The following is a 23,649-nucleotide window of genomic DNA, read 5'->3' as shown; positions in this document are numbered from 1 at the left end:
TTGGATGATGGAAACACAACAATTTATATTTAAAGGAGTAATCATTCCAGAAATAAACATCTGACACTTTCTCATTCTTCTCTCTTCATTTGCAAACAGATCTCTCTGCATATATTAAGAACATTTTACTGTTTCTCTCAGCTCTGCTTCCCTGGTTTCCTTTTTTAACTAATCTTGCTCTCCCATTCCTATAAGGCCTTTATAGAGGAATAACAACTGACACTTTAACAAGTGGCTTCCGGAACACCTCGATCCTTTTCTTTCCTGCAAAGAAAAGACATTTATTTTGCGACAAAATCCAGCTATTTTCTGTGCTATCTTGTGCCATTCTCTGTTCCATTTCTTATGAGCTCAGTGAGCAGTTTTACACAGTAAGCATCCAGTCAGCAGCAGCAGAGCACAGGAGTACAAATACCCAAAAAATGTGTACTTTTAAAATGTTTATTTCATTTGTAATGAAATGAGTTCTGCTCAAATTTATAAGTCGGTGAAATAATCCTATAAAATGATTTTTTGTAGGAAGTTATAAGGCACATAAATTACCGAATATAAACAAAGAGAAGCCAAAGTTACCAACTAAGCCCCAATACGCCTTTAGCTATTTTAGAGGTGTGGGAATGATTTACAAGGATGTGAATCACTCAACTGATGGGGTAATGAATATTTTATATTTGGCGTGACCAGCAGAATTACAAATAAGGGGAAGGAAAAGCACAGATCTTTTGTCCCCCCCCCAACCCCCCTTGGCCATGCATCCTGCTTATGTTAGCCAGCACAATCGTATTGGAGAAGAACGGGCAACCTCTTGGCTTCCTCCTCATTCTATAGGGGGCAGCTTTCTCAGGAACAGGAAGGATCTACAGGCACATCTAGCACTAAGCATTGTCTTTAGCTTTAAAGAGTACAAGGGTAGTGGGTCTTCTTGGGCTTTTTTAAAGTAATCACTTTGGGAAGATGTTTGGCATGCAATGAGTCTCTTTGTACTCCGTTGGTTAAAAAAAGCAACAACCTTGCAACCCATAAAGTCAGTTCCCATCTCAAGAGGCACTACCAAATAATTCCCACCAATACTTCTTCCCACCTGCATAGATAGATTTTTCAACTAGCCTAACAGTCAAGGATTCAATGTCATAATATTTTCATACAAATATCTTGTATTACGTATTTTCTTCCTTTAACAGGATCCACTCCTTTATGTAACTCTACGTATACATTCATGTATTGAAGAATAATAATTTGGCTAAAAATATATACGTCTATTTCTTATAGGACTGTAGTAATGAACCTAGCAGGGGTATCTTGCTATAAAAGATACAGTACTAGAAATAAATAGTTCTACGATTCAGAGATCTTCAAAATGGGTTGCCATTTCCTGTCTGTCTTAAGTTTTCTGAAGTCCTTTAAAAACGTGAACTAAATTTACTACACGTGTGAAAATAAATTTGGACCTACATACATAGAGTCCCAATCGCGCGAGAAGCTTATTTCACTTAATCTCCTTCTTGGTTTTGTAATGGGCAGAAACAACAAGATAGTTGTCTGGATTCATGTCCCTGAGAGTTGGAGACTTGCTCTGGACTGGAGAGGTTTTCCCATCCACTCGTGAGATCTGCAGCATTCGGCATGGGTCATGCTTCAGTAAGTAGCCTGCAAAAGTCTCCCATCCTCCTCCAACACGGACCATCACGTGCTTGTTGTGCAGCATCTGAAATGACATAAGAAATGAATGCAAAAGTCTTTGAGGTGAGCCAGTCAGTGTGATTTTCCTACTGGAAAATCTTCTTTCTCTAAAGTGATAGGCTTACGTTAGTTGTCTGCTTTACAATAAAAGGAAAATAAAGGAAATAGAAGAACATTTGTCACTTAAATTTCAGCTGTGAGAGTTTTGAAGAAACAGTAAGAAAGTGAAACAGTATCTTTAAAGGTTTCCCTGTTTGATATAAACATGTCTCCATGTTTTTCAAGTCATATGACACTCCTGTTCTTCCTGCATTTAACAGGTATGGAACAGGGGTGTTGCTCAGATGTGTTGGTGAAGATAAAATTTTAAAGGTCTAAAAGCTGGCTTTTCTGTACAGGCCTGATGCAAAGAATCATTCAGCCACAGCACAAGAAATTAAGCATCTACCTTGTTAAAACACTACCCTTGGACAACGTGCCCTTAACACATTCCTGAGGATGGCATTTGCATTTATGGCTGTGATGGATGCGTGCATTGTTCTGCATGTCCACAGCTTGCTAGAGGGCTGTCTCTATTTACAGTTATGAGATGTGTGCTGCTCATTAACCTTTCACAATATAGCACAGTTCAGATTGGTACGCACAGCATAAATGGACAAAGCAACAATAAATAAATAAAACCAGTAAATCTCCAATTAAACAAAAATACCCAACAGAAAGCAAAACAAAACATATGAACGCCCTACCTCAGCCTTAACGTATGCTTTTGACATAAATAAAACATTAACTTCAAGCCCTCATTTTCAATTTAAAACAGTGTGATGATGAGCCTACAGCAGTATGAGATTTGTGTCATGTCTTTAGTCATGAAAGAAACAGATGATTTTCACATTAAATTGCTAAGTGCTGTTCAAATGCTGACAAAGCCTCGAGACAATGGTTTACAGGATTTTACTTAGCAGCTATCTCCTCTTTGAATGCTTTACAAACAGTATTTGGAGAAATACACCCTCCCCTCCCCCAGTCTTTTGGAGTAAAAACATTTTAAACACAACTTCAGTTCACTACATCTGATACTGCAGTGGGATTGAGTGAGGTGCTGCTGGATTTCAGCTTCCCCCTGTTATAAGAGAGAGGGATTCACATGCCAAAAGAAGTTCGAATCTGGACTTTTGATTAAGAGTTAGGAATGGAAATTTAGTAGAAGGTATATTTGGTTCAATTTCCCTTAAGGATTGCTGCACAGACAAATAAAACCTGCTGCTGGTATGTTCTTTCCTGACTCTCAGCTTAAAGGTACATCTTCTATCCACATCATCCAGTTTTCCCATTACATGAGAGCACTGAGAAAGAAAAGGATGCTTACCATAATGATGCATTTTTATTCCTTAGTTATCAATGTAAAATTCATGATGTTCATGAATTTTCTCCACTGCTACGCAGCCAATTAAAACAGAAAAAATCCTTCCCATTAAGTCAAATCTAACCCATGTTTGTGGTTGCTGTGAGCTTTCATGATCTGCGTAATGTGTGAGGCAGGGCTGCCACTGAAGCTGTCCTCTATACAATCTAAAACACTGAAATCTTGGAGAGGAAAACATCTAAGAAAACATTATCACATAACAGCATCACAGAGGAAGAAAGCATGGATTGTTTTGCTATGCATTAAGACGATATCAAGAGACTATATCCAAGATATTCTATAGAAGTTGGGTAAAAAAAAAGAAAGCTGTAATTACATAGGACATTGGTTCCAAAGTGAAATATTGTTTAAACTGTTCTGGTTATCTTATAAATGAGTTTAGAGAGCTTTGTGGCTTATTAAAGAAATACCAGGCTGTATGTAAAGATATTAAGCTTGTGTAAATTAGCATAGTTTTACAGAAATGAAAAGGAAAATCCATTCTGCTATACAGGCACTGAAAGTTTGGCCTGATGTTGTTATTCTTCGGATTAGATTACAGTTTTCTTTAAGAATATTTCAGAGAGAAGGGGGGTATTGGAGGAATTGCATGTGATGAACCCCAGCCAAATCCTGCAAAAGCCAATGGAAAGAATCCTGCTGGCTTTAATGGAACCAGGACTGGGTTCTGCAAGCCAAACCCAGCAACCTAAAGCAAATCATGGTCTGGAATCAGTCAGTGTGACTTCAGGCCAGCTTCAGAAATGATGTAGGCTACATACTGTGAGTATATGGACTGTAAGATCCAAAGGCATTTGGCAAAATAACACAACTCATCACACTTGTGGCCTCACAAAGAGAATTTAGCGCTGCTGAGGTAAGAGGTTAATGAGATTGGCAAAGGTAAGAATTGGATGCATTTCTATTTACTGAATACGAGCCACTGAGATGCACTGTCATCTGTAGCTGTAACTCTCACATCTTGTATCTTAGCATTTAGGGGGGCTTTTTTTCCAGAGTTATTCAGAACTACATAATTAAATGGGCTTCTAAGTATATATTCACAATGACCAGAGGCATTGCAAGCCAGAAATAATAAGATACCAGTATTGGTAAGGTTTAGCCACACTGCTTTGTGAGAACCCAGCAAGCTAGAACATCTCATCACCACCACCTAGCAGGCTTTGAGCCCAATAGTAAGCCCCAGAGTCACACTGCACACCTTTACCACACACAAAGATTCCAACATGTTCAGCTGCAAATACTGCTGATGCTGTTTAGGAAGCACTTTACTGCTACTTGTCTGTACCACTGATATTAGTGATCCTCTATCCCCTCTAGGCCAAAAAGTGACTTACTCATCATTAGTCACTATGGTTAATGACATGCAGGCCTGCAGAAGATAGATTAGCATCCCTCAATGGTAAAGTTCAGCAACCTCGTATTTCCATGATCACAAATAGCATCAAACTGCCAGTGTGTCAATTTCCAGTATGTGCCTGTACAGTGAATACAGTCATAGACCATTGCAACATCCATTTTGTATCAGATGCTGCTGCTACTGCTTACCTAGTGATGTGGACAAAAGGGGTCATGGGAGCGATTCCCAAGCGAATGTAGAAGGAAAAGAGCTCCGTGCAGATTATTATTGGCTTTCATTACCTTTTTGTCATTGGACTCATGTGTATGAATGCCAGGGTGAGTCTGACAAAACATAACGCTGCTTTTAGATGCTCAAGACCTCACTTGGGTGCCTGAGTGCACAGCTAAGGAATCTGAGACCTCAACTCTGCCAATCTGGAGAAGTGCAAATTGTGGAGCCAATTCCAGGTATTAATTAATCATCCACATCAAAGTAACCTCAGGACATATCAACGTGCATTTAGGCAGACAAATTTATCTTACAACCCGCATTACCCTATGATCAGATTGTACAAGGAAATAAAGTTCAACTTGAAAGCCTCATTAATTCACATCTATGCTTTTTAAACAGATCAAATGCAAACATTTCTGATGCTGTAATAAATATTTCTGATGGAAAATATACCAGAATAGAGGTGTTCTTCAAAACTCCTAGATCTCCATTTTGGGGTAAAATGGCCTTTTATTGTTATATGGCTAGTGATATTTCTCACTGAGCAAGGAGCTCAGTTTTCACATAGAACCTAATAAAGCTCCCAGCCACTTCAGCAACACCACCACACTTCTCCGTGTTGAGTGACTGACATAAGGGGCCAGGGAACAAAAAAAGTATTGACTTAAATAGGTGATACAAAAATTGCATCAGTGTAGTTCCAGCTGGAATGATTTCCAGTGGCAGCCAATATACTGAATCCTGATAGACTTTCCAGGAGAAGCAGCCACAGAGGCTCGCACCAGGAGAGCTTTCGAAGGCTCCTACTGTAATTTCATTACAGTCAATACAGACCAAGCCTTATAGTAAATGTAGATCAGAAAAGGCTCCTGTCATCCACTGAGTTATTTTTACCAAGTCTGTTTCAGATTGAGCAGAGGAGTTTGTCTGAGCAAATAATAAAACACATGTAAATACTCAATAGGAAACTTAAAGATGTTGTATGAAACAGAATAGACAGATTAAAGTATCTGCATTCTTTTTCCAAAATTTGGCTGTATCATCACTCAGTCCAAACTAACCTGAGAGGACTACCAGCTTCTCTCTCTGAAGACAGGACTTCCATTAGGGAGGCCAGCTACAGGCCAGACAGTCATTGTAGGCTTATCCTTACTTTAGAGTTCACAGTCTATTAAACAGCTTTCTGCAAAACCAAGATGAGTAATAATTTCCATACATTCTCCCAGCCAAGCATTCATATACTAAAGTGTTAAAGACAGAAGAAGGAATGTTCGTGGTATAGTAGATTATGCATATAAGAACACCTACTTTTCACTATATACATGCCAGCATCCTTGACCTGGTGCCCAAGGATGTAATAACCACATATTAAAAAAGAACAAGGATTTAGTGCACAGTGACATATTTTGGTACCATTTTACCACAGTTAATTCTTAACTGCTGCAAGTAAACATAACAGTTTATTAATTAATAGCGATTTATTCTTCAGCAGTGATATGAGCATTAATTACGTCCTCTGTCATAGACACTGTTGTACTTTTAAAGAAGACTTAAAGCCATTTATACTCAAGAAAAATGATTCACATTCCTATTCTCAAAATGATTCTTCCAGCTTCAGCCTCTGCCAGTTTGACCGAGGAAGTGCTAGAAGCCAGAGTCTAATCAATTCTTCTCAGTATTGCATATTAAAGGAGGCAATTACAAGTATTAAATTATTTAATCGCCTTGTTTATGTTTCCTCCTTTGCTCACAGAGTTTTCTGTGATAAATGAAGTTGGCTTGTTCCACCCCCACATGATAATGAAAGCAGAAAAGGGAAAGGTGTTGAAACCTGATGCCACAGCCAGAAGGTTCGCTAACAAAACTTAGAGCATAATGCTTACAACCTGCACAGTACTAAGTACCGATGTTAAAATGATCCATGCACGATATGCAAGTAAACTCCTGGCCTCCTAGCAGATTAACTACCACATGCAGCAAAAGGTCTCAAAGGAAACATAACGAAGTTGAATAAAACCAAGTAAAACCAGTTACGCAATGTTTTCATTAAGTGAATTATCCAGTTCCTACTGAAGGCAATGGGAATTTATATGGCTCTTCAAGATGTAATTCAGGCCATGCTGTTCTGAAATCTAAACCCAGCTCTTTTGCTAAAATAAGCTCCTTTTACACCCGCTCCTTACAAAGCAGCCCTGTTCACCTCTCAGGCATCTGTATGACAAGATATGCAACATTAACTCTTTTACTTCACTAATACACAGTGGTGAGATTTCTCTTCCTTGAGAATCCAAAGTAGATTGCTTTCAGCTAACTCATCCTCAGTTTATTGACAGGCATTTCACTTCTATGGCGATTTATCTTTTTTTCTAGACTGAAGACTGATGTTATTGCCTCAACAGTTCATTTGGCAACTTTCTCCACTGCGAAAAACAAAGAAAACTACCTTCCTATCCATTAAAAAAAAACAAAACACCAAAATAATAATAAAAAAAATAAGCACAAGGAAAGCTGACCTGAAATAGGAACATCTTTACCTCTTAGGACTCCTTTTCATCCCCTGCCTCTCACACTAAGGAGAAACTAAGTGTTGCTCCTTTCTCACTGTTTATGTAGGAGTCAAATCCTTTCTACTAGTGGGGAGATACACGTGGAAAAGTTCAGTTGGCTTCTTATTTACAAGCTGACCTGTAATAAACTGGAGAGTTTATAAAGGCCTGGAATAAGGTAGGAAAACTAATTGAGTGCAGAGATACAGGGTGTTTAGGAAGACGGGATTAATAGGATGTTATGTGACTAAAGCCTTATGCAACCTAAAAGAAATAGCAAAAATGGCTATGACATCCATTTGCAACTGTCCCACAATGGCATGTTTGCACTGGTGCTTAAAGATTGAAACAGACTGATAAACAAATACAATTTTGTATGTATACTGATACAAGTAATGCAAGGATTTGGACATTTGGGATTGTCACTCTTTATTACATTTTATCTTGTCTTTTAGTTTCTGTCTGACAGAACTCCATAGAATTTGGGAACAGCGTTCATTAGATACCATGTGCACATCAGACCTTAGCTGCTGTTCAAAGTAAGTAACCTGCATAGGCCAGAGTTTTGTGCGTGAGAAATGACTCAGATGCAGAACTAAGTAAACACACTTGTTTATTCATTAAGAGACAAGTGCATTTCTGACAGGTGGACAAGGAGGAATATCATGGGTAATTATTTAAATACAGTAGTCATGCTTTGAAGGGCATTTGGAGGTGATGAAACTATAATTCCAAGGCACTGCAGCTGGTTGACTTTGGGGGCAATAAGAATAACATATTTTGTTTCTCCTCCAAATATTCACTTGGACAGCCACAAAGTAGGTCTATCTCCTGTCAACTGTAATGTGGGACACTGAAAAGAAACCTAATTGCTTATAGCCAATGCATCAACTCCAAAGAACTGTTTTATGCAACACCCAGGAGAAGAGCTGATGTGGCAAATGTTAAACATGGAAAGAAGAAACCAAGCAGAGTCTATGAGCTCAGGTGAATAAAGTGTGAACTGGAAAATGCTGCCTCTGGATGGAGATAGAGAAAACCCAATGCACTAAGATCAAATAATGGGGGAACGAAAAACAGTCTTTCCGAAAACAAAACCAAAAAACATTCAAAACCCTCACATTCCAAAAGCATAAACATGAAGCTGCATAAATAAATGAATGACTGATTAGAAACAAGAAATCATCTTTACTATTGCATCTGAATTAAAAAACAAGGAATCAGTGATCTAGGATTTCACCATGCAAATGTGTGTGGGTTTCATGTGAACACGCTTGTGTTATAGCGCTGCAGAAGTACATGAAAATGTTCTTTTAAGCCCTCAAGCACCATCTGTTTTCTAGCTATTCAAGACTCATTCCGTCCCTCCTAATTTCTGAATAACAACCTCCAAAAAGCAAAAAAAAAAAAAAAAAATCAATTTCCTGCAACCTAATAACAAATCCACCTTCTTCTGCTCATACCTCCATGCCTGCCTTTGGAAAATGGAGCGCATATGGTGATGCAAACACGTTACACATCTAGCAGATTGGTTAAAATTATCACATGCATTCCACTGCAGCAAGCTTTACATTACCCTAACTCTGCTTGTAATGTTTGAAGTTTCCAACTGCTCCTAACAGCTATGAATGTATACAAGATTGATGCAGAAGCTGAATGTTTGATTTGATTCCTTCCTTGGGCACCCTTATCGTCAGGATACCATTACAACAGAGCAATAACTTTCCTGTAGTTGCAATCTTTCTAATACTTGTCATGAAAGTGACTATAAGCTTCATATTTTTACCCCCAAACCTCTGCTTTTTTAGTGGACAAAACAGGTATAACTGTCAGAGGACCACTCAGCTCCATAGACAGCAAGCCAAGAGAATGCTTTCAGAAGCATTACGGCAGGAGGAGCATGCACTCAGTACTGAATAACAACCAAGTGGAAGGTGGCTCCCACATGCAGGGAGGAAACAGAAGGAAACATTTGTTTTAAGTCATTTACTTCACTTAGAGCATGAAAATTGGGCATGCTGTAAGAGATTGGAAACTCCTTCTACAGAAAACATATACATTCATAGGATGGCTTGGGTTGTAAGGGACCTCAAGGATCATAAAGTCCAATCCCCCCCTGCCTCCCCATTTAATCCTAGACCAGGCTGCCCAGGGCCCCATCCAACCTGGCCTTGACAGTCTCCAGGGACAGGGAATCCACAATCTCTCTGGGCAGCTGTTCCAGCACCTCATCCTCTCTCTGTGAAGAGCTTCCCCTTGATATCCAACCTAAATCTTCCCTCCTTCCATTTAAAACCATTTCCCCTTGTCCTGCAATTACTTATCCTTGCAAAGAGTTGGCTCCCTTCCTGTTTAAAGCTCCCTTTAGGCACTGGAAAGGCTGCAATGAGGTCACCCTGCAGCCTTCTCCAGGCTGAACAAGCCCAGCTCCCTCAGTCTACCTTCACAGGGGAGATGCTCCAGCCCTCTGATCATCTTTGTGGCCCTCTTCTGGACCCCCTCCAGCAGCTCCTTGTCTTTCTTGTATTGGAGGCCACAGACCTGGGCACAGTACACCAGATGGAGACTCACAAATGCAGAGCAGAGAGGGACAATCACCTCCCTATCCCTGCTGGCCACCCCTCTTCTGATGGAACCCAGGATGCCATTTGCTTTCCAAGGTGCAAAAGCACACTGCTGGCTCATGTTAAGCTTTTCATCCACCAGGGCACCCAGGTTCTATCTCTGCAGGGTTACTCTCCCTCCAGTCTGCATATATGCCTGGGCATATATACTCTAGCTCAAGTGCAAAACCTTGCACTCTGCTGTGTTGAACCACAGTCGATTCACCCAGGCCCAGCTTTCTAGTCTATTGAGGTCCCTCTGTATGGTATCACTTCCTTCCACTGAGTCATTTTGAACTGGAATAAAGCTTTCAGTATCTGTAACTGCATTTTACTTGTCACACAGAGATACCAACAGAGCTCACAAGCACAACTTGCTCAAAGCCAGAAGGTATAACCTGCTTTCTTACCTCAGACAATGAGAGTTTGATCTACATTTCACATAGACCTCAATTTGCTAGAGACAATTTTAAACCAACAGCATCTAGAGACAGTCCACACAGCTTCCCATAACTCTGGTCTCCTAATTTCCTCTATTTGCATGCCTGGATTTTCCTCCAGTTGAAACCATATGGTGTCAAGAAATAATATGCCCATCTTTCACCTCCTATTGAAATCAAGACACTGGCAGTCTCCTTAGGGGTTAAAATCATGATCCATAACTGTAAAATTGTATTTGAGGTTACTTAGTAACGCTGAAAATTAATTTCAATTGAGATAAAAGTATGGCAATGTTCTCAAGTTGACCATTCATATTTCAGTTTAATGTGCTAAGCCTAAACTCATAACATTTTGGAAGAAAAATCCAAACCACAAACCCCAATGTTAAATTGAAATCCCATCAACTGGTGCTCTTAAACATCTCTTCTTGGTGACCTTCCTGAGCTTCTACAGACCTTGCATGCAAGTGGGTCAGGGTGAGCATGGATCAAGGATTCAGTACGACTTACCATTATTCAGGTTTGTATAGCTGACCTTCTCCATGACCTTGAGAAATTAAGGCCACAAACACATGGATTTCTCTCTCACTGCACATTCATTTACTCTGTCTAATCTGGTCATCTAAGATGTTAAGCAGAATCAGCTTTTAGTATGATTTTTAATACAAGGCCTAGCAGTTTTCACAGCAGGTAGCATAGCAGACCTGGTTTTGAGTAAACCCTGCAGCCTCCACCACAGGATAAAGTAACACAATGTTAACAAAAAGGGTTTGTCTGTTAGTTGTTTTTTTTTGTTGTTTTTTTTTTACACTTAAGTCTGATTTTACATCTTACGTTCTTCCCTTTTCCAGTGGAAGAGCTACTTTGCATAGCTGTGAACCCCATGCAATAAATATAACATTACTTTAAACAGAAAATATTGCAGTGTGGCATAGCAAAAAGCCACGCACAAGGTGAAGTCACTTGCATGATAGCATCTTACTCATCCACAATATTTAAAGCCTAGTCAGCAATAGAAAAGTACAGTCATATCAGCTGTCACACAAAGAAAAGGATGATGACTAAGCATGAGATTATGTTCATCTGCTCGCTAGTGAGTCTCCCAAAGGCATCACTCTTACGCATTCCTGAGAAATAAATAAGAAATGAGATGCCTCCAGCCATCACGATGCAATTCAGCTGTTTAGAACAGCAAGCACACGGCACACCCACGCGTTAGGTCTGCAGTTACATAGAAATTCACTAGGAGGCAGACAAACACCATCATCCTTTAACAGCGGGAGAGAAAGAACAGCAAAGGACGTTCAGGACAAATGGAGATCTTACAAAGGACAGTTAGAACCGTTCAATTTGATTCTATAATGAAAACCACGGGAAAATAAAAGTTTCTCTACATCTTAAAGGATGAAAATAAACAGAATGACATTTTATGTTAGTAAACTGTTATCTGCAAAGAACTTGAAAATATTAGATGCTGTAGTGTCTAATGCCAACACTGTAGTGTCTACTGCCAACAATATCTGCTGCTGCCTCTAGAGTGTATCACATCCAATCTGTACTCGATTGAGACGATGTTGCCTTTGATATTTACATAGGAAGTTACTATATCATTTCCTTGTAAAGCAGTGATAACATTCAATAAAGCAATACAAAATAATAGTTACGAAAAACCCACTCTATAGCAAAAGAATGCCTCATTTTCCATTTCTCAATTCCTCATTTCTGGAAAGTCTAAGAATATAAACTCTCAAGTGGAAAAGTTGTATTATTTTATTATTTAAAATAAAAAAATCAATAATAGTTTTATTATTCAGATTATTTAACTGTTCACGGCGTTACCTTCAGGAATGGTAGAGAGCTGATGTGCCTAATGCAGCTCATAGGAGAAAATAATATACAGCAGCTATAATAAAGTTTAACTCCCTCAGATTTAAGTGAGAGAGGTCAAATTTATTGTAAGTTCTAAGACACTCTTATGTGACTTTTAGCAAGCATGTACCTTCCAGTTCTATGCTTCAGGTCGCTAAGCTTTGGGTAACAATATTCTTTTCCCTTTTTTTCTGTGTACTTCACTGCAAGCTATTCAAAGATAGAACATCTAAATGTACAGAGAAAAAACACCTCCATCAGAAAACAGAGTTTCCAATGGCTGCTGTAAACCAGTCAACAGAGAAGAACAAGAGTTGAAACCAAAAGCAGTTTTAAGATTAGTAGATAATATATGCATTATTCCATTTAATGTAATGCTTTCAGGTTAAACTGGCCTGTGTCTGTTGTTGTTCAGCAACGTACATTTGCTCCAAGATGCAGCAGTTCTAGTGCTAAATTCCTAACTAAACTAAGACCCTGCCTCACCATGACAGCTGCTCATAATAAATCTCCCTCCTCAAAACAACAAAACACATCTTGCAATTATGATGTTATTATGATACTCAATGAAAATGAGAAGTCTAAAACTGAGGAAGCCCCAGACACTGGCCTAGCTAGATCATGTGTCAACAAACAGAAACGATTCAAGAAAAGCTGTAATATGCCTACAACCCATTTATTCCTGTGCCAAAGAACTAATGTTCATTTGAAAAGCTTTTAAGAGCAATACAATATGTCACACAGAAATAAAGCCATTTGTCCTTGGTTGCTTAGCAGTCCTAAAATAGAGATGTAAAGAAATTCATGGGGCCATTATTTGAACTAATTCAAAAGGTTACATATAATTTTCTAGTCCTATAATTAAATGCCCTTAACAATACGGTTAGCTAGGGGGAAACTATTCCTTTATACTCCACTTTATGAAAAAGACTCATTAAAATATAGCTACATTGAGGATGTTGCTTTCAAAACCTCTTCTTAATGGCAACAAGTATGAGTAAACACAACTGAGACACACTTATCATGTTTAAGAGTGGGTCGCTTTTCAATTATTTAAGCCATCCTCTGTCTCCGTCTTTCCTCTGCAGGATATTTTTTCCACAACTTTAGGGAAAGATGTTCTCTGCATTAGAAGCAAAAAAAAACCTGAAAGCTTCCAAAGAATGGTACAAGTACAGAAATGCAGAAGGGTGCAAGCCTTCTTTCTATGAGTGCCACTGGCAATCCAGCATTCTAATAGAACAAGGAGAAGAAAAGAGTGATCTGAGTGATCTGTTCTTGCCACGGCCTTCTCTCACTCGTGGGCCAGAACATTCCTCATACAGATGCAATATCATTTTACCACCAGTGCAGCAGGGAAAACTGCATAGCATTTACACTGAAGTGTAAGACTGTGTCAGACTTGCGGAGCAGTTGGCACGCAGCTAAGCTAACTCTTACCATAAAAGCAACTTGCTTCATCTGAGCGAAAATCCAAGGGGCATAATCCATCTCTAGAGATATATAAATAACATCCAATATATTGAGATAGACCCTCTGTTCTGACTGTCTTCCAAAAAGTTATGGATTCTGAAGAGAAAGATTAGTCTCTGATCATAGTATTGCATAGCAGGAGCTGTGATCCCATGTCTTCCTACTCACACACTCTCTCGTGGGAACATTACCACCACCTCCTTCCTCTGATGAGTTGCAGGAGAGAACCACATGGCATTAAGCACCTTATATTGACTAATTATCATAAGGAACTTTACACACAGATAACTCTACTCCACAGTACAGCTGCTTACACTGACCTACCACTGGAAGAGTCGTAACTGTAGATTTTATGGGCAAACTGTCACAAGAAAAAATAATCTTTCAGTTATTAGCATTTATAACTGAAACAAATGGCTTACAATAATGTCATCTGTGAGTCAGTGATACTGAGATAACATTCCTGCAGTCATCACCGACTGATTTTATTGAGATGAGTTGCCAGGACTGTCCGAGACTCCTCAGAAAATGAAGGTACTGGTAGTTCAATTTACAGGTTGGCTACATACAGAGTACCTCACATTCCTTCTGCTTTATGATTTTAAGTTATGCTGGAAATCTCAGTCTCTGTGTTTTTAGATAAAATCCAACAGACAAAAAAAACCACAGACGTCTAAAGATTTGCTTTCCTATTTTATAAACGACAAGTTGAGGGCAACACCAACATTATTAAACTAGTCACAGATGTGCCAAATCACAACGCAGACATGTGGAAACTGCTTCCTACCTCCATCCTCTGTTTTTTAAATCAATGGAGCTGCATGAACAACCAAGAGAATTACATTTGGAAAGTATCTAGAGGCAGATTATTTTATCAGATCTTGTTTGAATTTCAAATGGAGATTATTGTTTTAAATGATCTGTCCTGAAACAGGCTCATTTATCTTTATGGGCTTAATTAAAACACATTCTAGTTCACACTGCAGTAAACTAGGGGAGAACTAGGGTAGTGAAATTATGAAAATGTTTATATTTAGGCTTAATTTCCTTTAAGTAGTACAAAGCATCCTTTCAAAGTTTTCCAAGTGATGTCATTGTGAGTCTTTGGGGTATGATGTTACAATGTTGGAATGAAATTGCATCTGTTCAAATCTATGGAATCAACATTGTAAGTAGAGGCCCAAAGTTATACTACCGTGTAAAAAAAAAACCAACCAAAAAACAGTGAAAACAGTCTTAATGGAATAAGCAACTTGGAATAAAATTCAGATATTACAGACTAGAAATAACTTATCTGAGATTGCAATCATCGGTCTTGAGTATAGACGTGAAGCCAAATTCAATCAAGTGCAGACTCCAGAACAACATCTAAATTCAAAACCACCTTACTTCAAGTGCTTATGGCTTGCATGGAAGTCTCTGGTCAAAGGCGATTTATTTGTACTGATGAGAGTAGCATGAGCACAAGTTAACATATGGCAACATGGCTCAATGACTTTGCTGTGGTCAGCTTTTCTTGCTCAAACTCCTTCATTTCTTTCTAGGACCAGATTAGCACTCACAGTAATGTTGATTCCAAAGCATTTGAACTGAAAATGGGTTTACAGTGCTGTAGAAAAATGAAGGAACTGTGTTTCAACTTAGAAAAGGTACTGACTTCAAACACTGAAGTTGAGTACTTCATTTCACATACAACTACTTTGTCAATTATTACATCCACCCTCGGATCTGCTTAAACCAGCACTCCATCCACAACCTCATGCTATCACTCCAGCAATACTGAACCTAACTGCATGTGCAGAGTACGATGATTTCAGTTCATATAGAACTTTCTAATATTCCAGTCTGTACAATTTTTAATTAATCAGATTGTGTTTCTTAGGCATTCCCACTGAAATTGACTGTTTAGCATGATGTTAAAGCTGAAATCAGTCTCATCTAGTTTGATATATAACATCATTTCTTTAAATGGTTTTGACACAAGACGACATAGTTTACATGGATATGAAATGGGCAAGGGTTGGTAAATCTGGGTGGTAAAAGAAAAAATACCGATGTTCGTCTTCTCTTCTTGCCTGCTTTGACAGCACATCTGAAATTAGCTTTGTAACTAACCCTCACTTTTCCACGGGAAGAAGCCAGGAAAAACTATGGTAATACTATCACTTTGGTCCTGCAGAATTCCAAGTTTATCTTTGGAACGCATGCTAGAACGGTTTACTGTACTGTATTTTTTGTTGTGCTCATGAGTGACTGACCAGGTGCCAAGCCTGACATCCATGTAAGTGCTGACAGTGCGATTGAGGAAAAAAGCTACTTCCCTGGTACAGAAGATAAAGAACTAAGGGGGTCAAGGGAAGAAGTCTACAGATTAACAGCACACTTTTCATGCAGTGCAATAATCTTTGGAATATTTAGTAAGTTTAGTGCTCTGATAACTGTCTTGACAAAGGACTAAATTACCTAAATTTAGTTTTAATAATCAAGTCTAGTTTTGATAGATGCCAGCTGTAACCTGATGGGATGGAGATTTAGTCCCACAGAAATCCCCTGCTGCATATATTCTAGCATGTTGGATCTCTTCACACTCATCAGTTTTATATCTTTCCGCAAATACCAGAAGATCTTTTTAGGTTCTGGCAACCTCTTGGAATAGGAAAATGTCCTAGTTGCCAAAAAGGTACTGATGACTGTAACAGAGTAGCCTGGAGTTTCTAACCTTTTTCTTTTAATATATAAACTTGATTCTGATTTGGAATCAGCTCTCCTAACAGAGGTATTTTTCTCTGTACTAATTTCCCTCTAGCTAGACTGTATTTAACTCCATCATCTTACCATACATGGTTTCAGTTACTCAAGAAACACAAATATATTATTTTTTAAATCTCACTTACTCCTGCTTTACTACAGGAGACAGAATAAGCAAGCATAGAGGAAAAGAAACAGCTCCTTTTTTAAACTACGGTTTCTACACTAGAAACACTTCTTCCTATCAAATAAAACAACTACCTCTAGACAGCCACTTATTCCTCACATGTTGATACTTCCTTTGGATAAGAGTTTTTGCCTTCTGTCAGCATAATAACTTAAATATATTTGTATGATTGCATGTGGACTATTTATTTACTTTGGGTGCTCAGGTGATGCTGTAGTGCAGCCTTAAAAGCCACAGAAACATTCTTTGTTGAAGCGCTTTCTCAAAGAGTGTATCTCATTGCTACATTTGAGTTTGGGGATAAAGAGCACTTCTTATATTCCAGGCTATATTCACAGAACAAGCCAGTATAGAAAGATATGGAATGAAGGCACCATCCATGACAGTTCTTGACCTCTTGAAAACATATTGTAATTCTATGAATGCAACTTGTTAAACATTAAAAGTAAATTAGTGCCTCCTTTCAAATGTGTTAGTAAAAGCCAAAGTCTTCATGTCCAGATTCTTAAATACTTTGCAAATGCATGACAAGTTAGATTCAATCACCAAGACCACAAACTCTGGAATATGGTGCATGCACATAGCATTAAATTCACTTTGTTCACAGTGTCAGCTCTGCATTTCCTAAAGCAAAGATTTCATACTACCGACACCCCTACACAGAATATAAAGCTTCGAGCTTGAAGGTAACTCATCTGGCTTAACCCTCAGGCCACACCAGAGAAAAGAAAGAGTTGCAGAAGCAATATTCAAACCCGGTCAGTATGTTAAAGACCTCTTGCAATGCTTTTCACTAAAAGAAGGCTTAGACTTAGCACAGTTAAGTTCATTCCTGTCCTGTTCCACACAGTCAGTTGCTCCCAACATCCTGGCAGTTAACTCACAAGCTTTCCAGTAACCCGGAGGTTTTCTGAAGCCCTGAGATCCAACTTCATTCCAGGAAGAAAATCTCTTCATGCCACTGCTTTCAAGGCAACTAGGGCTAGATAAAGGCTGAGTAATTAAATCACGGTATCTGATCAAGAACAAACAAAAACCAACTTAACACCATAGTCCACTTCTCTGTTATATTCCTTCACTGTAAAGTGTGTTTTGGAGTTAGGCCAGCGAGACCGTATCTCTAAGCATGTCAGCAATGCTACACCTGAATCTCTAATAGAATAACACAAAAATATCAATATATGCTCAAGTGCTCATTGACTCCTTCAGAAAGAAGTCTTGCTCTCAGACTTGTCTTACAAAAGACTTCAAAGAATATTCTGCAGATATTATAATTGATTTAAAGGAAAAAACCTTACCAAAATGGACTACAGAGAAAAAAGGAGACTAGAGAACAATGTACAGTTTCAATACAAAAATACCATTATATCACCCTTTGGCTTACTTATTTATATACCTTGAGAGGTGGGGAGCAGGGAGAGGGAGAAGGAAACAGAAACAAGGATCTTTGTACCCTTCTGAAAAGCCAAATGACACCTCCTCCCTCTTGCCCATCAGCAAATCACAGGGAAGCAGTTAAGTAACACGATACAAGCTATTAGTACAGCATTGTTATTTCTGAAAAGCCAGCTTCACTAAAACACCAGAACATCATCTCACTTGAATCTGGTGACTTTGGTTAGATGAATTCTGAATGATGCTGTAGTTTTAGACATAGCACACACCAGAACCTTGATAATTAAATACGTTTTTCACTAAAGAGAGCCTTTCAGGCCAGCCAGGGTGCTTCTTATGTTCTTTGTAATAGACCTTTTTTTCACGTACACAGAGAAGAAATCATAATAGTAGCTATGCTTTGATGTTATAGAGGTATAGGAGGGTGCAGCTAACCAGTTTACTTTCAGGTATTGAATTAAATTCCCACGTACTGTTCTTATCTGCCTTCCCTATAGTTTTTGCACATTTGAACAAGGAACAGATCAGAAAAGTCTGATAGAAGAGAGAAAAGTCAACAAGATTGTAACCAGGATGAAAGAGAAATATCCGTGAAATAGATCTCAACTGACTTCAATTAAAAGCAATGCACTATCTTTAAGTGGTCTATTAGCATACTACATGTAAAATAAAACTAGTGGAAGGGCAGCTTTCAGGCCTCAGTGCTGCACCAGAACCATGTGCACAATGCCTCAAAGCATTGCTGCTATAGTGGAAAGCTTCCACAATGTCAGGGATAAGATACAGTATTCAGATGTGTAGAGATCAAGGATGTGGCTTGAGATCATCTCTTTAATACTTTTAATACCAACCAACCTACTGACACAAATAACTTTGCGTTAGACGTGAAGATAAACCTGTTTCTGACAGCAGAAGGAATTTAGTTTGGAGCACTGAGCAATCTACTGCTATAAGTTCTCAAGCTAAGTGCCTAGTGCTGCACCTAGAATGGAAAACTGCTCAAGCACAGCAACAAAGTGAGTAGAGAGAAGCCCTGCAAAAGTGGATTTGAGAGTGTTGTTGTACAGCCGAAAAAATACAAGTATGGTATTGTATTGTTGAAATAATACAAGTATAAGGTACAGTTGGAATAGTACAGATATAGTCAGAATAAATAGCCAGAGGGTAACTATGGAAAAGAGCTCACCAACCCAGAGGCCTTCAAGAAAGGTGCTCACCAATGTTGAGGCTCGACAGAAGAACTCCACACAAAGTAGTGGTCTCCAGGTAGAGATGCTACCTTAGTGGTGGTCAGCCCTTAAATGGGATCCGGGAGAGGTGGAGCTCTACCCCTTCAGCATACAGCTGAATTACCTTCACCTGTGCTCCCACAGCTGACTTGTCACTTGCCTCAGTTGGTTAATCAGAGGTTCAGGCTGTGATCTGCCATTTCCCTTACAGCTGTTCAACACCAGGCTCAGCATGACAACAGCATGCACTAGCAGCCAAGAGGGAAAACTGCATTTTGGGGTGTATTTTCTGTCTGATTGAAAACAAGGCACAACAGTACACCTCAAAGCAGCCTGAATCAAATATTACTGATACACTCATACAGCTTTAAGAATAACCAGTATCTGGTCTTCAGCTTTAATATGTTGTTTCTGTTAGGGATTTTTTTTTCTTCCATTTTTTTTTTGTTTGAATACCCTTCAGATAAATAGTTGAATATGAGTTCTCCACTATTTATTACTCTTTGCCAAAGAAAGCAAAGGTTTGTTGCATTTACTATTCCATTACAACACCAGATTCTTCTTTGATTGCTCTTAATTTCAAAAATTAATGCAAAAAATTAATAGAGCAGAGGACTTGCTCCCAAATTTCCACTGAAATATGCACAATTAAAAACAAAAAACATGTTATTAGTTACAGAGCTTCACGCATTTGCCTTTTTTCAATGAAAACACATGGCAAAACTTATTCTCACATAAATATATGACTCAGTAAAGGACTTCAATACTACAAGAAAGTAATGAAAAAACGCTGATGGACCTATGAAAAAAAATAAAACAGAGTTGAAAAGGAGAAATAATGGCACTGAGTGAGTATTGTAGTAAAATTCCATAACCCATTTCAACTCAAAATTCTACATTCGAAGAAGTGAGACATTTTAGAAGCTTTATCCCCTGGCTTTTGTGGACTATGACTGACTTCAGTGTCTGTCTTTTTTAAGCCACCGATTACCCTGTAGCATCCATTATAATTAACAAACTTTTGATACCATTAAAAGGGCAACAATTAACAATGAAACATTAGAAAGACTATAAAAGACCAAGACTATTAAAAATAACTTCTGTGAACATTTGTTCACTGATGTAAAAAACACAGGAGTGGATTTGGACACAAAAATGCTATTTCAATGCCAAGAAAAAAACAACTCAGAAGAACTTGTGCTCAAATGTTGAGAATGGTCGAGCATTTGCAATTTCAATTGATTTCAACGGGAGCCATGCAAATATGATTTTGATCCCACGTTTGCCATTTGGTGCAGATATCTTGACTATTTCACAGTCTTTTATATCAAGATTAGCAAATAATTCAAGAATATGCTGATCACAGATAAATATCTCATTTTTATCTATTCTGCACCAGAAATCATTTTGACTTATTTGAAACCACGTGGTATCAAGTACTTTGTTTTTTTAGCATTCGAACATAACATATGAAGGTGTAATCTTTGTAAATAGCATCCAATTAAAGAAACGAACAATCACCTCCAATAAAATTGAATTAAAAAATTTCCACAAAAGAAAAAAAATATTGAAAGGGACAATTAATTTTCCAAACATTTTATATAAGAAGTGGATAATATAAAAAGCCATTTAATCCTCTAAGTTGATTAGTGATTCATTCAATCAATAAGAGGCGTTTTATGTTCCTCATTTCTAAAGATCCCTGAAGGTATCAAACCTAGATGGGGTGAATCCAGCTCTCAGACTCTAAAATTAACATTCATTATGAACAAACAAAACTTTGCTTTCTCAGTCTCTCTAGTGGGCAACTCAACTTCTGCTCGAGGGGGGGGTGGAACTAACATTCTGTAGATATAAATCCTTACTGGAAATTCCCACATAATATACACATTCCTTATGAACTTCACCCTAAAGCTAAAAAATACTGCAGTATATAATGAATGCACTTTTACACCCAAATGCTAAAAGTTCAATGAAAATTTCTAATGAACAATACAGAAACTTTGGTTTACTGATGCAACTTAAGCCTCATTTATTTTCATTTCTCTAAATGGTAGCATAAGTTATGCTTACAGCATAAAAATACGATGTATGCAACAGATACTTTAATGATTCAGAGGGGTTTTTTTTGTTGTTGTTTATTTTTAATTAGCATACTAGTTATCTGAAGCTACAGTAGCTACAGGGCTATATTATTTAATTCAGCCCATAAATCTCTGTAGCATATTCCCAAGCAAAATAGATGTGCACTTGACACAACAGAAGGGAGAGATGCTATTCGTAGAGACATGGACAGGCTTGAAAAGTGAGCCCACAAGAAACTGATGAGGTTCACTAGGCCAAGTACAAGGTGTTGCGCTTGGATCGGGGGGAAACTCAGATATATGTATAGACTGGAAGAAAAACCTCTTTGGGAGTTTTCAGGTCTCCAACTTGGGGTTCTGAAGGACAAAAAGCTGGACATAACCCAGCAGCATTTTCTTGCAGCCCAAAATGACAATAGTATCCTGGTCCGCATCAACAGAGGGGGAGCAGCAGGGGGAGAGGTGACACTGTCTCCCTTCTACTCTGTCCCGGTGAGGCCTCATCTGGAGTACTGTGTCCCAGCCTGAGGTCCTCATCATAGGAAGGATGTGAAGCTGTTGAAGCAGGTCTAGAGGAGGGCCACAAAATGGTTGAAGGGTTAGTACACCTCTATTATGAAGAAAGGCTGGGGCAGTTGGACCTGTTCAGTCTAGAGAAGAGAAAACCTCGGGGAAACTTAGTTGCAGCTGTTCAGTACTACAATGGAGCTTAAAATCAGGACAAAGATCAACATTTTACATCATCTGATAGTGACAGAACAAGAGGGAACTGTTTTAAACTAAAAACCGAAATTCAATTGGATATTAGGTTGAAAATTTTTTACTCAGAGGGTGATGAGACACTGGCACACAGTGCACAGAGATGCTGTGGATGCCCCATCCCCGAAGGCATTCAAGTACAGGTTGGACAGAACCTTAGCTGACTTGATTTGGTGGGGAACAATCAGCTCACAGCACCGGTTTGGAAGTGGCCTTTAAGATCCTTTCCAACTCAAGCTGTTCTATGATTCTATGACCCCCAGGCAGTCTAGTTACTAGGTTTGAACTGTGAACATTTACTGCTGCCCCATGTCAGTAAAAATGTATTAACATCTCTTAAACTTAAAATGGACTCTTACAAAAAGGTTAATTAGTGAAGCAGAAGCACAAGAAGAAACTCACTGAAGAAAAGGAAATACTTTCCCTTATTAATGCTTTCGATATAAACTTATGGGTCTGAATCTATTGTTCTTACACTGCAGAATGGAAGAGCATTTATAAAGGGACTTATAGTCTGAGAACTCCTGTTTGAATTAGCAGTCACAGACTATGCTCTCAGATACACAGATGGTGATCCAGTACATCTCATAAAAAAAGCCAGTTGAGTCAGCAGAACAAAACTTGTTCACAACTCCACAAATAGAAAAATAGAACAAATTGCATGAATCCTCTCTTAGTTCTGTGCTCTCAGCATTCTAAGGAAGAAAAGAACATTGAAACAATGAGTTCTGAGAATTTTCCTCTATCATTTCTTACATAATCAGATTGGTAATTACTTTTTATTTTACATGACTTCTTTTTTAGTTATTTTTATAATATTAGCATTTTTGATACCTAATTCTTAAGTAGTATCATTAGAAAGAGATAGGAGAAAAAAGCAGAAACTGATTATGAATTCATTGAGATGGCTAAGGAAGGATGAAGTATGCCAAACTGTACATGAGGGTAAACCATTTGGATAGGAACTGGCCCGTGGTTAAAACAAAAGAAAACAAACTAAAGAATGAAAACATCACCACCCATTCACTGCTAAATCTTAGAATCAAAGCCCAAAGAGCAGATCAGTGACCAACGCTGTCCTTCAATAGTCCCGATGAAAACCTGATTTGCCCATGGTTTTGACATTCTGGATATCAGTAAAAATTATTTGATATGGATAATACTCTAGAAAAAGATAAACTAGTGAGAATATTCTAAGTGAAATGGCCTCAGAGAAGCAGCAAAACTGTTAGAATCTCTGAAAAAAAAGGAGGACAATAAGGTTCATGTAAATGGTGATGAAAAAACCCCAAATCTTCAAAAACTCACCAAGCAAAAACAATACAAATTCCACATTCAGAATGAAAAAGCAGAAAAAGAAGGAATTTTGAGAAACGTATGATCAATCTGCTTTCCATTTTTTCCATATTTCCTGTATTTAGATGCTACACTGTCCCTACCTGGATAGTTTGGAGTGAAGTGTGCTTACATATTTATAGATGAGTACATTTTTCTGACCAGAAATGGAAAATGGGGCAGAACACTGCCGGACTGTATGTAGCCATCAGTGGTGAGATATTTATACATGTTGATAGTGAATCTCAAAGGAGAGGTTTTTTGCAGGTGCAGAGCAAGTAATGGATTTACTGGGATTTAGAGGG

The 23,649-nt window shown here is 38.4% G+C and overlaps 1 protein-coding gene across 9 annotated transcripts in view; it reads right to left on the bottom strand.

Annotated features, from left to right (window-relative positions):
- GAS2 (growth arrest specific 2) overlaps window positions 1-23,649 on the bottom strand; it is an 87,292-nt gene continuing 63,643 nt past the window's right edge. For all 9 annotated transcript variants that reach the window (XM_015863419.2, XM_015863421.2, XM_015863416.2 and 6 more), the window contains one exon: window positions 1-1,705. In XM_015863419.2, the coding sequence (XP_015718905.1) occupies window positions 1,487-1,705 (219 nt within the window). In that variant the 3' untranslated portion in view covers window positions 1-1,486. The remainder of the gene's footprint in view (window positions 1,706-23,649) is intronic.

This window comes from Coturnix japonica, chromosome 5 (assembly GCF_001577835.2).
Source record: "Coturnix japonica isolate 7356 chromosome 5, Coturnix japonica 2.1, whole genome shotgun sequence".
In the NCBI taxonomy this organism is placed as follows: domain Eukaryota; kingdom Metazoa; phylum Chordata; class Aves; order Galliformes; family Phasianidae; genus Coturnix; species Coturnix japonica.
This window is presented reverse-complemented; position numbering and strand designations above follow the sequence as displayed.